A 19162-nucleotide genomic window follows, 5' to 3' on the forward strand; every position below is an offset into this window, starting at 1 on the left:
TTTTAATGGAAAAATTAATTTTTTCACACTGAATAAATGGGAGATGTTAAAATAATGAGCTGGAAGGATGTCTCAGCATTAGACTGCGTCCTCCCAATCACAAAGACAAAATGACCAGAGACACCAAATAAGTGTAGGGCTTAGTCCTGGTTTCCTCCTGCAAATGTAGTTCTGGAAATAGTCATATTGAAAAACCCAGGACTATAAAAGTTTAAACTAAGTTGTCAGAAGTTGGTGTGAAAAAGCAGGGTGGGAGCACAGAGACTCGGTAACTGGGTCTCATTGAGTTGCAGCCCTGCTCTGTGGTCTCCGGGCACCACCTCTCAGCTCAGACACCACCCACCAAAAGAGGAAAGGAGGAATCGTGTCCTGCTGCGAGGTTCCTCGCTGCTGTGCAGGAGGGAGGGTATCACAGCTACTCGACCTGCTGTCAGCTGTGGCGAGAGATCCTGAGTTTCTGCAGAGCCCGTTTTGGGGTGTCCTTCCCTAGGATGTACCCCCGGCCCCACTTCTCCTGCAACTTGGAGCTTTCCAAGGCAACTCGTGAAGTCTGGGTGATTATCAGCTGCCTCATGGCTCAAGCGGTCTAGAAAATGGGATTTCTCCCATGTTAAAAATGAGCTGCTCATCCAAACCCTGGTGACCAAAGGTTCAGAGTATGTCATGGGAGGAAATCTTCTGGAAGTGCTGTTTGGGGGAACGTAAGCAGAATGCGTTGGGGTTTTGTGGTTGTCAGCTTCACGAATCTTTATCTCTAGTAATAATCTAGTGCTGCTTCCTTGATAGTACAGGGGTTTGGAGGTGCCTCACCATGCCACCAGGGAGTTTGGAGATGCACTTGTCTCAGGGTCAGGCAGATGGGGGACCCTTGCAAGAGGAGCACTGCCAGCCTGCCTGGATTCTATCACAACTTCAATTCTTTTGAATAAAAATTTTCTTCCAGAAAATGTCAGTGTCGTAAAAATTCAGTGCTAGAGCTGGAGAAGATGGTAGCAATGAAAACTGATGGATCTGATCAGCTTTCCTGTTAGACTGGGAGCTGCTCGAGCCACACTGGAACTGCTGGTGGACTTGGGAGGACTATGTCTCACAGACCTGCCAATAGTGTTGTGCAATTTATTCCCTTGTGCTGGTTTCGGCTGGGATAGAGTTAATTTTCTTCACAGTAGCTAGTATGGGGCTATGTTTTGGATTTGTGCTGGAAACAGTGCTGATAACACAGGGATGTTTTCGTTACTGCTGAGCAGTGCTGACACAGGGTCAAGGCCTCTTCTGCCTCTCACCCCACCCCACCAGCGAGCAGGCTGGGGGGGCACAAGAAGCTGGGAGGGGACTCAGCCGGGACAGCTGACCCCAACTGGCCAAAGGGATATTCCACACCATATGACATCATGCTCAGCATATAAAGCTGGGGGAAGAAGAAGGAAGGGGGGGACGTTCGGAGTGATGGCATTTGTCTTCCCAAGTCACCGTTACGCGTGATGGAGCCCTGCTTTCCTGGGGATGGCTGAACACCTGCCTGCCGATGGGAAGTACTGAGTGAATGCCTTGGTTTGCTTTGCTTGCCTGCGCGGCTTTTGCTTTCCCTATTAAACTGTCTTTATCTCAACCCACGAGTTTTCTCACTTTTACTCTTCCGATTCTCTCCCCCATCCCACCGGGGGAGAGTGAGCAAGTGGCTGTGTGGGGCTTAGTTGCCGGCTGGGGTTAAACCACGACATCCCTCCAATGAAAATTTGAATTCTACAGAAATTAGTTGCCTACAGGTCTTTCATCTCCAAGGAAGTTTCCTTCTTGCCTTAGGTTTTTTTTTTCCATGCTTGATGAAGAACATCAATGAAGTAGGTACGTAACTGTTGAGAACCAAAGGGAGTGCCGTGTGGATTTGGGTTTGCAGGCAGGATCTGTGAGATCTTTCTCCCACTGTGGATTCTAAAGGTGATGCAGTGCTTCTCCAGAGCATGCCAGCCAGAGCATGCTCTTTTTGCAAAGAGCAAAAAGTAGCATGTTGGGCAAAAATTGGGGACTTTCCATCTTTGATTTAAAATTGAAATAGCCATCAGTGGGGAGCTGTGTGAAGGAGACTGGGGATCCCAGGCTGGAAGGAGAAGGATGCCCTTAGGGACTCACAATGCAGTGGGAACTCCAGCTAGGGCAAGAGGACTGAAGAGGACCTCACGTCTCTTGGCACTTACGTTGAAGCTCCAAGATCTGACGGTGCTAATGTTCAGAGTGCCGTGTGCTGGTCTTGGTTAGAGGAGTGGGAGATTTGGGGATGGGATGCAGCCAAGACAACATGCAAAATAAACTCTGAACAGGTAGAAGGAGGCCCTAAGGAGGTGCTTGCTGGTTTTCTACCACAGTTTTGGCCCTTGTCAGCATTACCAGAATTGACAGGGGTCAGTGGAGGGCTTTATGCAAAGAAAAGGCAGCTGGTCAGGTTGACTTACTTGGGTCGCTGTGATCTCTATTATAATTGTTCCCTATGTGATTATTTTGAGGGTTGAGCAACTGAGAGCTGCATAAGAGACATGCAGCTTTATTTCTGCGATGTGTGAAATGTTCTGTGTTCATTTCAAAACCGTTCATTGCTCTTTCAATCAAAAAAAAAAAAATTCCGGAAGTCTGCAGGAATTTTTGTGAAGTCTAACTTTAAATGCTCACCTTTCCTTTTATCGCCCTTATCAGCACATAGAGCTCGGTATGTGAGGTTTTTAGCTGACATTTCAAATCGCTCCGAGTGTGCCTGTATCCCTTTTAAAGCAGCCTCCCCTCCCAGATCAGAAGTGACCAGGTTTTTTTTTTGTTAGACTCCATGTTCCTTTAATGTTTTCCTCCTAATAGATGTTGAAAGCGTTCTTCAGAGGCACGGCACAAAACATTCAAATAGTGATAGGAGCCAGCTGAAGAGAGTTGTCAGAGAGAGGGAACGTTAGGAGAAGGATTGAATACAGATGGATTCCTCAAAAGTAATGTAACCTGTTATGATTGCTTTGAAATCCTATACCCTTTCCATCTACTTACGCTTACCGAAAGTTTACATTTGCATTGATGTATTAGAGGCAGAGCTAAAATGGAAGTAATCCCTGTTGTATACATGCTTAAGTGTGTAATTTTAGCTAAATACAACAGTTGTGACCAGACTCTTGCCTGCATCCTCAGTGGGAAGTCCACAGCCATGGAGTGCTGCAGGAGAGCCCGTCCATCCCAACTCCTCCAGAGGGGCCAGGGACCACCCGGCACCCATCTGCTCGCTCTTGGTTCCTTCAGCCATCTCAGATCCATGCCTGACAAACTCTTCAGATGCTCTCTCCTGCTCTGCCTTTGTATCAGCAGATACAAAGGAGAAATTGATTGATCTCTGCATTTTTTTTTCTATATATCATAGTGCTTTCTTAATATACTGTGAGAATAATCCATGCTGCTTCCAGATAGTCCTGGCAGAAGGTCCACTAGAAGTTGATGCTATATTTTAATTGGGTTATCCAAAAAGCATCCGTCTCTTTGCCCGCAGGGAAGGCCTGAGCTGTCCGTCATTCCTGCCTCAATTTAAGAGGTTGTATCAGCCTCCATCACGCAATTGTCATATCGGATGTGACAGGAGGGTTGCACTGCACAGCGCTCCTTTAATGCTCAGAACGGACCGTTACGCAAGGGGAGAACTGGTGAAGGGGGGGTGGTAAGGTTTTCACTTATTATACCTTGCTTTTTAGGGTGAACTTGTTCAAATTATTTCCAGCCTTAAATATTTGCCCTAGAAAGCTGTTCTGAAAACTGGTGGAATATAGAAATAAGGTTGCTCCAGTGCATTTACAGTGACAGACAGAAAGTTTGTGTGCTAGATGACGTCCGTGGTGACTCGCCATCCCACGGTGCCCGTAAGCGTTCGTACCCAACTGACTCTGTACTGCACCCAAGCGTGGAGAAACCTCACAAGACCGCCTTTGCCTCAAACAGTCGTGAAAAACCTCAGGTGACTCAGTTTTGGATGCTCTTTGCACCACTCTGCAACTACACTGAGCTTTGTCCTCCGAGGAGAAATAGCTTGGAGGTGTTGTTGGTTTGTGGCAAGCAAAATATTAGTTTTCTCTTTGTCAGAATAGGAGGGTAATTTGTTTCTAACTGACCCCATAATGGACCTAAAACAATATCGTTTTTCTTAGTGACCAGCAAATATCCATGACGCCTTGTATTACAAGGAAAATTGGTTCTAGGAGCAGAAGGGCATGGTGAATAGGAGCTATATGAGTTGTGTGCTAGCTGAAAGCTATAGCCCTGTCAAATTCAGGTTTTAAAATACTTTGGTAATGCTTCCATCCTTGTACGCTGAGTTCCATATTATACATAAATTATTCTGAAGAGCTCTACCTTAAATGGATTGTCTGCTAGTCCCAGTTCATGCAGTGGCTATCCTGTGTTCGTACTCTGTACAAATATGCAGAAACGGCCAACTTTTGCCTTTGCCTGGTGACTTCCTCGCCTCCAGTCCTTCCATCTGTGCATTTCTCATGGGTTTCCTTGTCTTATCGAAATGTAAACTCATCAGGGCAGGGACTGCTTTCTGTTGTCTGTAGGACTTTGACCACTGCAGTACAGCCAGAAAAGCTTTTCACAGCAGAACAGGGAAGCACAAATTGCGTGATATGTCCTCCTTGGAGGTGTTTGCTCAAGGTCCATTACAAACCACATCAACTAGGTGCTGGTTACTGAGTTACTTAATAAAAGATCATGCTGATGAGCTTCGTGATCTGAATTAAAACAGGACTCTGGTTTTCAGAGCTGGTAACAGAGCTTGGAAAACCCAGGAATTTATCAACTTCAGGATATCTTACAAATGCTGCTCTTCATGCAGAGGGGTAGGCAGGGAGAGTGAGGGATTAAATGATGCTGTTATTGGTGTGAATGTTTCAGCTTGTTCCTCCTTCTGGCAAACTGCAAAATGACTTGCAGTGACAACAAGATGCCTGCATGGCGTGACTGTCCTGCGGTATAGCAGAGCTAGAGGCACGCTGGCAGCAGTAGCTTTTCTATGCCAGTGGCAGTCAGTGTGAAGGAGCTGCTTGCCTGCTTGTTTCACAGGCTGCTTCACCATTAATGCAGGTCTCCTCCTGAGCAAGGAACTCTCTTCCCAAGTTAGCTCACGCAGGCAGTCTCTCTTCTACCATTTTCTTTAAGAAGAGGAGGTTGGCCTGCTTGCACGTGTACTTGAATAACGTGTCTGCAGGACAAGGCATGTGGTTGTGTACAAAGTAGCCTCCATAGATCCACGGCCAGATTGTCCATTGGAAAAGCTGGTGCGATTAGATGGTCCTTCCTGGTGGAATTTGCAAGTGCTTGATGTACCCGAGTGTGACGTTCAAGGTCGGCTTTAGGTACTGCATTGTTAGCAACAGCCTTTTCTTGCTTTACCTCCCTCTCTTGGCAAACATGTTGTAGTAAAGTAGAGAGGGGTGCAAAAGCAAGCATAGAATGGGTGAGCCGTGCTACACATCCCTTGCAGTTGGAAGAGTAGAAAGAAACCTGATTTGACTAAGAAAAATGCTGTCGTATTATCTAGGCGTTGCTTTTAGATGTCCTGCCTTGCTCATAGAATGACGATGCTAAGCAGTTAGCCGATGGACACAATAAATCCTGATGGGAACTGGACTTCTTCCATATAGTCTTGTTCCCTCTCTTCTTCAATTCTAATAGTATCACTGTCATTACCCTACAAATTCCCTTTTGCTTCCAGTTATGAGTCAAATTGTTCATGGTTCTATCAGTGCAACTTAACACAGCTTAGTCTGTAGCCTGTCACCGATGCTGGGGCTCCAGGCAGGGTCCTTCTGCCCAGTGATGCAGAGAATGCTCAAGGCTGTGTCCTTCTAATTTGACTCTCTCATTTTTCTTGCAGGCATGGGTCGTGGAGAGAGCCTGTTAACCCTTACTATGTCAACACAGGCTATGCTTTGGCACCAGCGACCAGTGCCAACGACAGCGAGCAGCAGAGCATGTCCAGTGATGCCGATACGATGTCGCTGACGGACAGCAGCGTGTAAGTAACTCCAGTCTGGTGGGGCAATAAGTGGGACAATAGCGTGTTTGTTTCTGTAGCGGTGGTGCTGCTGTTGTGTTGGTCTGGGGGAGGTTTTGCCACAGCTGGTGTTGGGGGGAATATCTGACTAGACCAAGGTCGTGATCATTCTCGCTTTCCTTTCAAGCAGGATTGTTTTGTCACTGTGCAGGCTACTCAGCCTTGCCGGTCTTGGGAACATTTGCAAGATCAAATGGTTTGAGTGAACTAAAATAAACGATGCTCGGTCGGAGTTCCTGCAGTGTTTCTTGCCAGGTGCAAGAATATTGGAAACGTTGGATGGCTTTGTAGTAAGTGTTTTGAGATGTAGTATCTTCTGAATGTCAGACAGAGCTTTCTGCTTAGCTGGGTACTTCTCCTCTGGAGGTTTTTTGCTGCCAAATTGTGCTCAGTCTGCGATTGCTCTTCAGTAGGATTGGTGGCTGACCAGTTGTAGTTTATGTCTGGTGACCGCTGCACTTTAACACAACTTGTACCGATAAGCCTCTGCCAAATCCTTTTTGCTTTTTTCTAGTTCCTACCTTCATGACAGCACCCTGTATCTCACCCATGAGATACCTTCCTTAAAGATGGTCTGCAAAGGGAGAAAAAAGGGGTTACGGGATTTTGTTGTGACTGCATCTGTGTGATAAAAAAAAGGATTGGGGCAAAAATATTCAATGTTTGGTCTGTTTTTTAGTAGTGCAAATGCAAAGTGTCCTTCTGTAGAGCAGAAACCCTTTGATTCTTCAAGTGAAAGATGACAGGTTTACAGAATTAGGAGAGGGTTTTATTAATGGCAGTGCTGTAAACACAAAGTCCTCCAAGAGGCCCGTTTAGTGTCAGTGTGAATGTCAGGAGCTGTCAGACCTTGTTGGAGAAACTTTCTAGCCTGTGTTGCGGATGTTAATGGGTGCTGCAAGAGTTCCCCACCTGCCCTCAGTTAACACAGTGAGCTGGTGAATGTGCGACATGGTGAGGGGGCTTCTGTATCTGCTGTGGTGGCTCTATGCGAGACGGTAGCGTGTTTGTCTCTAGCTCTGCAGAGGCTTGGAGCCATTTAGGAGCAGTTATTGAGTCCGCTCTGCTCACCGGCACCGGCTCCTCAAACCTTATCCATGTCATGTTGCAAAATGGAGGAGGCAGACCTTGGCCAAAGGGGCATGGGAGGCGGAGGATGCCCCTGGGACAGAAAGCTGTAGAGGACCGCTAATTAAAGGCTCAGTTTGATACAAATCCAGCTGCTTTGCCACATCCTTCTGCGATTCTTCATATTCATCAATTTATATGGAGGGGTACTCTGAAGCTAGCAGGGGTCATGTAACTTCTTGTTATCAGGAGAGACAGATGTAAGAACTCTCCAAAATTAATTAGCTTTTAGCACTTCCTTTTCCACCGGTTCAGCGGGCTCGTGGGATTGCACTGATGGTTATACCTGTGATAAGTTGTGATCATTTATGCCAGAGTTCTTCACCCTCCTAATTTTTATTTCAGTAGCCATAATTTATTTCTTTCACAGGCAGAATAATTTCTGTTTGACCATCCTATGCATTCTTTATTCTTTGCTCCTTTTTCCTTTAGGCATTTTATCCCTTCTATGCCCACCATAGGCTGCTTCTAGGACTTTAATTACCATTGATACGTGTGCTGCCTTCTGCTAATAACTAACCCAATCTCAGTGGTTCATTTTAAGTAAGTCTCAAAAATCATAAGGGTAAACCTGTGATCTTTCTTCCTGTGCATCTCAAACTGGATGCATGCAGATTGATCTCCAAATTGGGATTCTGGACATACAGCCTTGACCTTTGGCTTACAAGGACTCTGTCTGCTTTCAACACTTGCTCTTCATTACATCCTTTAAAACTCCAGTACCAGGTTTTGTTCGGTTTTTACATGGCATTGCTGAACCTATCTGCCTCCTGAGTTTCAAAGGAATTTTTGCAGAATTGCTCAAGGCAGCAAAAATGAAGAACAACCAGACGCAAGTTAAAGAAGGGACTCCTGCTGCTTGACAAGACTTGCATGTCTCATTGCTTTGGATTTAGGCCTCCTCTGAGGAAAATGGCAATAAAAGCCTTGTTTGCTGATGAGCGAGGTTCTTCCCTGTGTGTGCTGTTTGCATACAGCAGTCAAGTTCAGTAATGAAGAAATCTAGCTTCTGCTCCAAGGCAACGCATGAACTGGGTGTGATCCCAAGGCGGAAACCTCCGTGACCCTCCATCAGAGGAGAATGTGTCCAGACAATCAGGATGCAAACGTCGGCTAATTGAGGAGTGCTAATAGTAAACCAGGAAGGAGTGTGGGCGCACAGAGAGCATGGCTTGATGCAAGGCGTGCTCTTCCAGTGCTGGCCAACTCAAGTTGGTGGAGAAGGCAGACACACTGAGCGGCTGCTTGTACTCTGATGTATTGCAGTTGTCACCAGCTCCCGTCCAAGCTTTGATATTGTATTGATCATGACAAAGCGGGGTTTGGATGTGGCTGCATGCACAGCCCAGCTGTGCAAAGCTGCTAGCAAAGACCTGGGCGATGCTCTGGCCATCTGGCCTCCTGAGCTGGGGCAAAGGGAGGCAGGCGCAGGCTTTTTGGGAGCGCCCAGCTCACCTAAGTGTTTTGAAAAGTCATTTCTGTGCTACCAGCTACAAGCACACTTGCCTAAAAGACAAACTTTCAACAGGATGTCTTTCCAAGCGCTGGTAAATATTGTTCTAATGGGTTGAATTTATATAACGAATATGTTATCAGTCCCTGTTGTTCAAGGAGTTTGCTTTTTGAGTGGCTTAAAAAACATTGCTCTTAAATGCCTGCACTCCGCTGATTATTTTTCAGTCTTCCTGTGTCATACAAATTCCTTTGCCCTTGTAGGCAAAACAGCTCAGGTCCTCTCTGCTGAAACCTGTTTTTATAATCGGCATGGCAGCTGTGTTGTTTTAGCTGGTTTATGTGGAGACAAGGTCTGGAGAGGACACGGTGAAAAGCTCCGGCGAGCGCTAGCCTGGCAAGCATGCCGTGGCCACAGGTGGGGCTGAGTTGCTCACCGCTGGTGTTCAGTGGTGGGTCGGGGCTTTGAGGCTCTGCCTCCCTCCTAGGCTGCTCAGAGCCTGCCCCAGGCTTGCGACGGCATTTATGGTGAGTCCTGAACTGCTCTTGCTGTCTCGGATAACCCCTGCATATGGATAGCATCTTCCCCAAGCAGAGGGGGCAGCCGCTGGGGGGGTGGGGGGGTGTCACAACAGAGATGCTCAAGGGAAATTAAGGTAAATCTAGGTAGGAAGGCAACAGGCAGAAGCTGAAATGCATTAAATCGCCATGTGATGTTCCAATTCAGATGCAGAAATACTTCAGGTCCATCTCTTTCTTCTCTTTATTTCTGCAAGAGCTTACAATCGGTAAACAAGAGGTAATGCCTCCTCTTTAGCCCAGTGCTGTGGTCCAACTAAACAACAATACTCCTTCCTCTGGGTCTTATCATGTGTCCTGGCTTATCTTGGTTGGGAGATGAGCTTTGCCTTCCCCCGGGCGCTTGGGAAGCCTTTGGTGCCCATGGGCTTGGCCGGAAGGATGCTCGTTCTTCCCCAATTCCAGTCGAACCTGCCCTAGAGTAAGGATGGCCATTCCCCAGAGCAAAGGGGTTTAGGACAGTGGTTACTCCTTCAGAAAACCTTGCAGATTAAATATTATTCCTTGGATGACTGGCCTTTGGCCAAAATGCCTGGCGATTTTCCCATCGTGCTTCTTTATGTGAGAAAGGTCTCTTGGTGACAGTGGTGCTTTGATAAGAGTAATTGGTAGAAAATATCAGCTTCGCTGTGGATTTGTTTCCTGTCTTTCCTACGGCCAGTGATCCAGAATGACCTTGAGTCCTGCTATACTTAAACAAGTTTAACAGCTTTTTAATTTAAAAGATCCTCAATGATGATTTTCAACTTGTTAGGCTTAATGGTTGGGTTTGGAGGCTGTCTACAGAGGAGCAAAGACAGCCCTTGTTAGAAGAGTCCAACTGCAGAGCCACAGCAAAACCTCCCTGCTCACCAGAGGCTCTTGCAGGTTGGTTTGGAGGGGAGAGGAAGCCCCTGCGTTTCCCCAATAGCAAACCAATTGCATTACCATTACATAAACGATAGAAATACTCTTGCTCCCCCCGTCACATTTCAGCGCAGAGCTTTCTGGTGCTAGAGAAAATCACGTGATGAAACAAGGAAAAACAGTTTGGGAAAGTTTTATTTTAAAAGTAGATGTGCTCTAAAAAAGTTTTGATTTTTTTTATATATATATATATATTATTTCTCTATCTATTGAAAACATCTCAAAGCAAGCTGCCTGACAAAAGGAAAACAAAAGTACGGTATTGGTTTTCCTTGCTTTCCCCCCATCTATTGAATAAGGTTTTGTTGGGATAAAATTAAAGTGCTTATCTTTGAATTTGCTTCCTCTGGTTGAGTTGGCACAGTACATTGAACGAAGGAATGTTCCAAGTTCAGAGGTGGCATTGGGGAATCTAGTTAAAATGACATCAAAGGCAGCACAGCGGGGCTGAACATGTGTTTGAAGCCGGATAGATTAGAGGCCATTATCAGCCTTTCGCTACTGTGCTGGGAACAAAAGTCGCTCTTTCCGCTGGGACTGCTGCTGGGGAGAATTAAAAAAAAAAAAAAGAGAGAGAGAGAGAAAGAAAAATTGCACCTTCTACTATAATGCCGCTTTTCCCGCGAATGGCCGTGCGGCTTTAGCGTGCGAGTTGTGTTCTGGTGCCCGGGTTTTGTGCGGCGGTTAAGCTGAAATGTTGTCTATTGATGCCGACCAGCGATGGCTAAAATAATCCCCCAGATTTCCCCCCCCCCATAAAAATTGCCAGTTGTTTTGTTGCCATCCAGTCTGGAAAGAGCCGTGTTGTGATGCGATGAAACTCTTTAACCATTGTGACTCTTAAGTTATTTTTCAAATGGAGGTTCGTCATTAAAGAAAATGAAGCCACCTAATGAAAGCTATCGTAATAGCCTGTCGGTATAGCAATGCTTGGGGAAATTGCTCTGCTCCCGTAATGTGTCACTGCCGGGCGCAGCGGAGGTGATGCTCCCAGACACGCTCTTCCTCCTCCCGCATTACCTGCAGCCACTAGCCAGAGCTGTAATTAGCCTGGCTAATTTTCTGTTCTCTCATTTGTCTTCCTACTAAAAAGCACTTGTCATTAATCACGGGTTTTATTTTATTTTAACGGTGTTTAATTTGGATGCCTGGGTTACTGCATGAAATTCCATTCTTCTGATGCCTGCACCCACATTTCCAGGGAGCCAACGGGGCAGCAGGCACGATGGAAATGGGAAAGAGAGCTGATGGTGGCCATCCTTGCACAGGCTGGTGCTTGTAACTCAGGAGGTTTGCAGGCAAAACACTGCAGTAAATTGTGTTTCCCTTGCCAAATGGCATCTTGACTTTAAAAATCTGCTGGTTACACTGTTTGGTTTATGTTCTCAAGCAGCTGTGCTTGGCAATTGGGGAGGGGGGTAGATGCTAACTACGTTTGACTTGTGCAAACATCTTGTCGTTGTGAGATGCGTTGGGACTGGCTCGTTTGCCCTGCTCGGAGTGGTGCGGGGTTGGAAGGAGACAGCATGTGTGCGTGGAAGTTATTTGGTACTTCAGACAAACCAATCCCTCCATTCATTTCCACCCATTTCTGTGGCATCGCACGGCCTTTCCAAACGGTTCCTTTTACTGAATCAGGGAAATGCGTAAAATAAAAAAGGAAAGCTCCAAATTGCCAAGCTCCAGGCTGGCATTTGTTTTTGCATTCGTTGATTTTTCTAAAAATAGCCTGGTATCACCAGGAGATGGGCCCGTGTCCTTATCTCGTAACTGGGCTCCACTTCACTCACATTCTCCTCATCCCTGGGTGTAAGCAGGGTGGTCACAATGGTGAGAACAAAAATGTGTTTCCTTTCTTCGCCTGAAGTCAAGTGATGCTTTGCCGTTAGGGGTGCTTAGCAAAGCCTGGTGGCTCTGACCCCCCGAGCCCCCGTCACGGGGACCCACATGCACCCAGGCCACCGTCTTTGCAGAAGGGCTGCACGCGGCTCAGCAGAGCAGGTCCTCACCATCCCCCAGCTCGCAGCAGAACCACGGACCCGGCTCCCGGTCTGTCAGGACCAAGGATCGTTGCCACCACTGCCTCCTTCCTCTGCAGAGACCTCCGTCACCAGCTTTTTCAGCAAGGGCACAAACCCGAGCAGAGCTGGTTCAATTGCGTGTCGCTGCCCACGGCATCCCTTCCTAATCCTGTCCAGCCTCCTCTGGGCCGAGGGCTAGGTTCTCTCGCACAGTAACTCCAGTATCAAGCCCATAATTTCAGACTGAGCTAGAGATCGTCTTAAGAGCAGTGGAGCCTACCCCTTCGCTTTGATAAGCCATTTAAGAAGTTGTCACGCTCTCTTAAAAATATATACCTTGTTCCCCGACCGAGTTCCCCTTGGTGTAGATGCTCACTGAGCTTCCACTCCTCCTCCCACTCCTAGCCTGCCCTGTGGTTTACTGTGTACATTACAGGCTCTTTTATAGAAAGCAACCAACTATAAAAGGTACCAGGATGCGGTCCAAGTCCTTCTCCCTGCCCTCTGCCTAGGGCAGCGGTCGCAGGAGCCCTGCCTCACTCTGCTCCCGGCTGATGCCGTGTAAGTCCCCTCGGCACCCAGTGCCAGAGCGTTGCTGGTGCGGGGACCTTGGGCGAGCATCGTTCCCCACACAGATTCCTCTTGCGAGTACCTCTGCGCTCGCCCTGGGCATGCAAAGCCTTTCTCAAACATAAAGGGGTTTCCTACCTGCCACTCTGTGGCAGCGAGGCTTAGATGAACGTAATGTATTGGAGAAAGGCACTAAAGCAGGGCATGTTGTTGTTTTATTCCGGCAGAGATGGGATCCCACCGTACAGACTCCGAAAGCAGCATCGCAGAGAGATGCAAGAAAGTGCCAAAGCAAATGGACGTGTGCCACTACCTCACATTCCTGTAAGTAGCACTGTCTCCTTCCCCAGAGGTAAATATGCAAAATATGTGAGATCTCTAGCGTACAGTTGCTCTGCTTGCTCCAGTTTAACCCCCCTTAGCGCTGTATTCATTTGGGCATGTTTTAAGATGGAAATACACCGTGCTAAGAAAGGGCTTGGTAGCTGCCTGCCAAACTCCTCATCCAGGGCTGCCCAAAACGCATAATTTTTCTTAACCGTTCAGTCAGTAGCCGGTTGTTTCTCCCGGACAAGAATGGAAGCGCTGGCTGGCATCTACCTGTAGGGAGTTTATGTGCCCTCGGGTGAGCTGGAGGTGTTTGTGGAAGGTGTAGGAGGCCATTGGACGTGGAGGCTGCTGTAGCTCTCAGCCAAGGTCAGCTGGGGAGAAATGCAACTGTCCCGAGTGGTATTTCTGCACTGGGCAGCCAAAGGGAGCTGTAACCTGTTCTCAAGGACTCGGCAAAGCCTGCCTGGGGGTATGAGGCAGGAGAGCAAAGAAGGCACAGGCGTTAAGTATTTCATTTGTCTGATACTGTCTGTCAGGTTGCTCCAGGTGAGCAAACAGCTTTGGAAGATGAACATACCTGCTAGGGCTCTGCAGCACCATCTGCAGCTCTGCTTATTATTACTTTCTTTCTGTGAGAAGTTACAGGTGACATTTAATATCTAGCAGGGAATAAAGGTGCTTCTTTCCCCTTTGGACAGCTGGACTCCAGCACAAATCAAATAGGGAGGAAAAAAAGCCTCCGCCTCCATCTGCTTTTTCCAGAAGTGCCTTCAAACTTGACGCAGCTGTTCCCATCCTGCCTGCTCAAAGCAGCACAATACCAGCAGAAATACACCCTTGTTTTAATCTGATTTAAAAAAAAAAAACCCCAAACCACCACTCTTTGTTTTGCCTTTTAAATTAGATTATTTTCCTTAGATTTAAGAGGGTCTCCTGTGCTTTGATCACTGGGTTGACAATAAAAGCCCTGGCTGCGGACGCTCACTAGCCATCCTTGCTCAGTCACCTCTCTTTTCACACAGTTGCTTTCACAGTGTGGTCGCTGTTGAAAAGGCTGGCTGGGTGCCTTTTTATTTCACTTGATGCCATTTTTACTGTAAGCATGGCTTTGTTAGAATTGAAGTTTGAAAGCTTGGCCTTTATTTTTTGTTGTTGTTGTTGTTGCTGTTCCCCAACAGTGGGAACTACCAAGTGAATATTCTCCGACTTCAAAGCTTGTCAGTGGCTTTACCTTTTGGATAAAAATAATAGTGGCTTTCTGTTGATCGTGTGCACTGGCAATGCCTCGATGAACTGCAGGTTATAGACTCAGAGTATGGAGCATTAAATATGTATAGTGAGCTCTGCTTTAACGAACTTCCATCTGCCAAACATTTCTTTTGTTGAACTGAATAAGTGTCATTCCAGCAGCAGTTCCTTGCAGGCTAATTAGTTTTACTTAGCATTAAATTTTATCGACCCTTTTGGAAACCAGTTAAAAAAGAGGGGGGAAAAACAAGGTTTAAATTGGCCACCTGCTGCTCATAAATTTTTATATTCTCCTACTTATCTACACAGTCTTTTAGAATTACATATACCTCCTAAACTACACACAGACACTTCACAAGCATTTTTCTGTGAAACATCCGCTGTTCCCATTAGATTCTGCACTGTAATTTTAAGTCCCAGGGAAAAAGGCATCTTGACGCATATTTATATGGGAGCAGAGGACTGAGAAGTCGAGTTAGTTCTAGACTTTCTCCAGGGAATAAAAGTTTAGTTCAGACACTCTGGCACCTCCTGCCAGCCAATTACTGACACAGAATTGGCATTGACTTCAGAGAGGCACTGCTCTGCCCTCGCTTATCAATCAGCCAAGAAAGGAGAAGGTAATTAGACAATATGTTTTGACAACACCAGTGTGAAATGTTATAAAGTTAGTCTTTTAAAATCACCTCTAACTGCACGCTTATTGAATTAAACTTCGCCAATTAGCAAGGAGCCATGCAAATGTTTCTTCAAGTGTTACTTTCCAAAGCGGGTGGTTAGGATATCTCGCAGCCCGTAGCTAAAGCAGTCTCCATCAGTCGCCTGGACCTGGTGGTTAGCGTGCTTTTAAATGTGTAGCGATGACTAAATTGCAGCCTTTGAGTGAAGGTCTTTATGGACTCATATCTAACCAGCGTAGCCAGAGTCCATACTGATAGTGCTTGCAGAATGCATGGCATGTTTTCCTAGTGATAGCAGAGAACCTCCTACTTCCAAAAAGTCATTTCAGAAGTCCTTTGGAGACCTTACCATTCCCTTATAAATGAGTTATGGGGCTATTATGCAAAATTCTGAAAGAACTTATATTGCTTTTAATAGCAGCACTTTTAGTTAGGTCCAGAAGCTATAAACTGTAGTGATTAGATATTCATAGGAGACTGCCCGCTAGTTTCAACAGCAATGCTGCCGAAGTAACGAAGGCATGTACTGGTTATGTAGGATGCCCTGCTATGCAGCAGATCTTGGTGCGTGGACGGCTGTGTTCTGCATATTCCACACTTATAAACTCACCAATGCTCAATAAGTTTGGAAAAGTTGTGTTTTGTGAAATGATGCTCTGCCCAGGAATGCAATGGGTGAAGGTCGCTAGCAAGCAATGAGACCTTTGTTTTGTGCCTCTCACAGGAATCCATTACACGGAGGGTGAGTGTTGCTTTTCATGGGGTTTTCCATCTCTCTCTTGGATTCGAGCGGAGTCTTGGAGCACCAAGGACGGAAAGAGCAAGCAAGTTCCCAAAGGAAGGGTGAAAGCCCAGAGAATGCAGGGCCGTACCTATGCTATTGCACTGTATTTACCCTGGCTCTGGCATTCATCCGTGCCCAGGAGAGGATGGGAGATGCTCCTTTCCCAACAAATTCAGAAAAATCCAACCTCAAGCATTAAGACTTGGGATTCCTTTTTTTGTTTGTTTGTTTGTTTGTTTCACTGCATAAAGAAGCCATTTTGTGATGTTCTTGCTGTAGCTTGATCGTCGGGTGGGAGCTCTCCTGTCCTGCCCCACATTCAAGGAAGCTGCAGCTCTTTACACTATTCCCACATGAGAAGAAAAAAAGTAGAAGCAGCAGCAGAGTGGGTCAGGCTGATAGCTGAACTTTCCCAGAAGGATGTCCTCTGTGCAGAGGTGGCTTCCATAGTGTTCTTGAGTGGAACAGAAGATTTTGAGTGACCACTCTGCAATGCTGTAAAAGTGAGGAGTGTACAGGAGGAGCCCTGGTCTCGTGCTGCCTGGATAACTACAGCTAAATGAGCTTTCTGCTCCTGCGAGTTGGAACCTGCTCAGAATTCCCAACAGCCATTTTATGCCTTTTTCCTCAAACGCCTTGCAGCAGTGGGACTCCTTGCTAATCCCTGAATGCTGCTAGAGTGGATGCTGAAATCCAGCTATCCGTGAGCTCTGCCACAAGTGTTTCTGGTATGGAAACACCATTTATCCTTTAAAAACATATGTCACAGTGGAATGCATTATTAATCTGGGAAACGTGGACGTTCAGAAGTTCTTTTCTCTTGGGTTCTCTAGCCTGCCATCTTCATTTCATCTCCAAGACTGACTATTGATCTAACATCGGCCACTCAAGCGCCATGGAGGCATCAAACCTCCTGTAGAAGAGGGAGATTTACCACAAAGAATTCTTTGGCCCAGTCGGATCTGTCAGAAATGGTTCAGCCCAACCCATGGGTCCCTGGGGCTGGTTAGAGACTTCTGCCCAATGATAACATTGGAAAACTTACTGTTTCATCTCAGAACAACTGAGGTTTATTCTTCCCAAGGGGAATCCGCAAGCCGCAGTGAGATTATTCCCCTTCAGCTTTTTCACGTATAGATCATAGTAAAACCACACATTTAGGATGCTGGTGTGTTCTGATGTGCAGCTTGATCCTCAAACCTCAGTTTCTCAGGGAAGGTGAAATCTATGAAATCCAAGACTTGCATCTCCCTCATGGAGCAAAATCCATGCAACCTGCTCCATTGGCTCCAAGAAAAGAAGGAGAAAATGTGATAGCAGGTGCTAAATGGAACTACTGGAGAGCTTGTGTATCTTGCATGTTCTTAGCAGGCTGCTTCTTCCCAAAGGTACCAGAGCTTCAGACACTTCACATGTCAAGGACAGGGGACAGTGTTCTGGTGATAGGTACCCCAAGAAATCCTTCCTCGCAGCTGTCACTAGGAAAGATTGCTCCATCCAGACCAGTTCAAGCAATTTCTTTCTTGCCAACCCATCCGGTATTCAGCCTCCCAGCTGTTGTTCTCTGCAACCTCCCCAGCTCAGCATGGTTTGGTTCTGGATAGACCTTTCTGAACTAGTGGCATTAAATGAAAGTAGATAGATAATTAAATAAAACATTAGATAAAACAGCCGTAGAGAAAACAATTCTTTAAAATTAAGCGCTTCCTTTCTGAATTGTTGACCCAGAATGGCCAGAGGTCTCATTCTGGTCCAGACTGGAGGGCTGGATCCTCCAAAACCAGCCAGCTCTTGGAGAGTGCTGCACCCTTTACTTGGAACAAAAGCATTTGGAGCCCTTCTGATTTCAGAACAATAAACAGCGTATTTACGACTCCCTTGGCAGGGCTGTGTATGCCCACAGGAAGCAGGGGGCAGGTTCTAAATCCTGAAGCCCTGAAGGATCCTCCTCTGGGCACAGTCTCAGCCTGGCTGGTTTTTGATGGAGCGTGTCTCCCTTCCGAAGTCAGGCCTGTCATTTGATGAAAGTTTCAAACACTGTTGTCTTAAGCCTTTTGAACCAGGTCAATGCAGTCCTTGTTTGCTGTCCAGGGAGACAGAGCGAGCCCTCAGCAGTTATCTATATTGTTTCAGCACAGGGAATTTGCATTCATTAGTCTGCGATACTATTAGTTTTAGGGAAGTCTGTGTAGCTCATCCTTTGAGCTAGGGATGAAGTCAGACCGATGGTGATGTTCAGAGCATCATCCTGCTTGCCAGCTTTCTGTGAGTCACCATTACAGGTACCCGCCAGGAGAACGTAGGGCATGTGCAACCGGTATCTGTGGGGTGAAGTGAGGCTTTATTTCGGTTGCATTGAACTTGGATGGTCAGGGAGACCCTTGCAGAGATGGCTTCACAGAGGGGACTGCGTCTTGCACCCTCGAACAGGCTGCTGAGGACCTCTGCAAGTTGTGCTGGGTGGAAAGCCCCAAGGACGGGACAGTGGGTTTTGCAGATGCAGCGGTTTATTGAAGAGAGAGGAAAACGAGTTCATCCTAAAGTTTCTTGAGTTTAATTTTTGTTTCTGTAGTTGAGCTTCAGTCACCTCCAGACTTTGAGAGACTGTGGATAAACATGCTGAAGTATTAGTTGTGAAAGACCAAAATCATCTTATCTCGAGTTCCCTGGATCCAGCAGTGACCCTGAATGTCTTCAGATCCTCATTAGAGACGGAGCTGTGGTCCTTAAACGTTGCTGGGCCTCGAGGGAACCACCTTACTGTAACAGGACTTGAACACGCAGGTCAGCAAACGTCAGCCTTTGCACCCGCTGCTGCTCGGGGCTCGGGAGAGACTTTGGTTTGGGATGCTGCATTGCATCAAAGGCTATGAAAATAAAAGGAAATTCTTCCCCGGTTCTGCTTTTCTGTGGAAGCCACTGCGGTAGCTGCAACGGGGAGACTCGAGACTGTAACTGCTGAGCGCTGAGCTGCCTCTCATTAGACTCATTAAGTTTCTAACGGAGCAGGGCTTGGTGCTGCTGTCGTATAAACAACCGCAGGGAGAGTTGGCATGTCTGAGGTGGCAGGAGGGAATGAACACATCACCCAACGGGTTGCGACTTGTCAGGCGAGAGAGAAATTTCCCTCCTCAGGAATCGCTGGTGCTGCCTCATGAGATGGATGGTGGTGGTCATGGGTTTGAGGTTTCTGATGAAAGCAGACTCCCTTAGACAGAAGTGCTCCCCTGGGCTACACGGGGGGAATGGAGAAACATCACTTGGATCCTAGAAGCTCCCCAGGGAGTAACAGAGCAGGGACCAGCTCTGCCACGTCTTCCCCCATGATGGAGCCCATCTGGGGCCCATTTTTTGGACAACACAAGGTCCAGGCGCTGGGACGAAGCATGCC

General features: G+C 46.8%; 1 protein-coding gene across 2 annotated transcripts in view; it reads left to right on the plus strand.

Annotated features, from left to right (window-relative positions):
* Positions 1-19162, plus strand: part of AXIN1 (axin 1) — a 75424-nt gene that overhangs the window by 36791 nt on the left and 19471 nt on the right. For both annotated transcript variants that reach the window (XM_076350972.1, XM_076350974.1), the window contains exons 3-4: positions 5894-6034; positions 12957-13053. In XM_076350972.1, coding sequence (XP_076207087.1) covers positions 5894-6034; positions 12957-13053 — 238 coding nt within the window. The remainder of the gene's footprint in view (positions 1-5893; positions 6035-12956; positions 13054-19162) is intronic.

This window comes from Aptenodytes patagonicus, chromosome 13 (assembly GCF_965638725.1).
Source record: "Aptenodytes patagonicus chromosome 13, bAptPat1.pri.cur, whole genome shotgun sequence".
NCBI classification, from domain to species: Eukaryota; Metazoa; Chordata; class Aves; order Sphenisciformes; family Spheniscidae; genus Aptenodytes; species Aptenodytes patagonicus.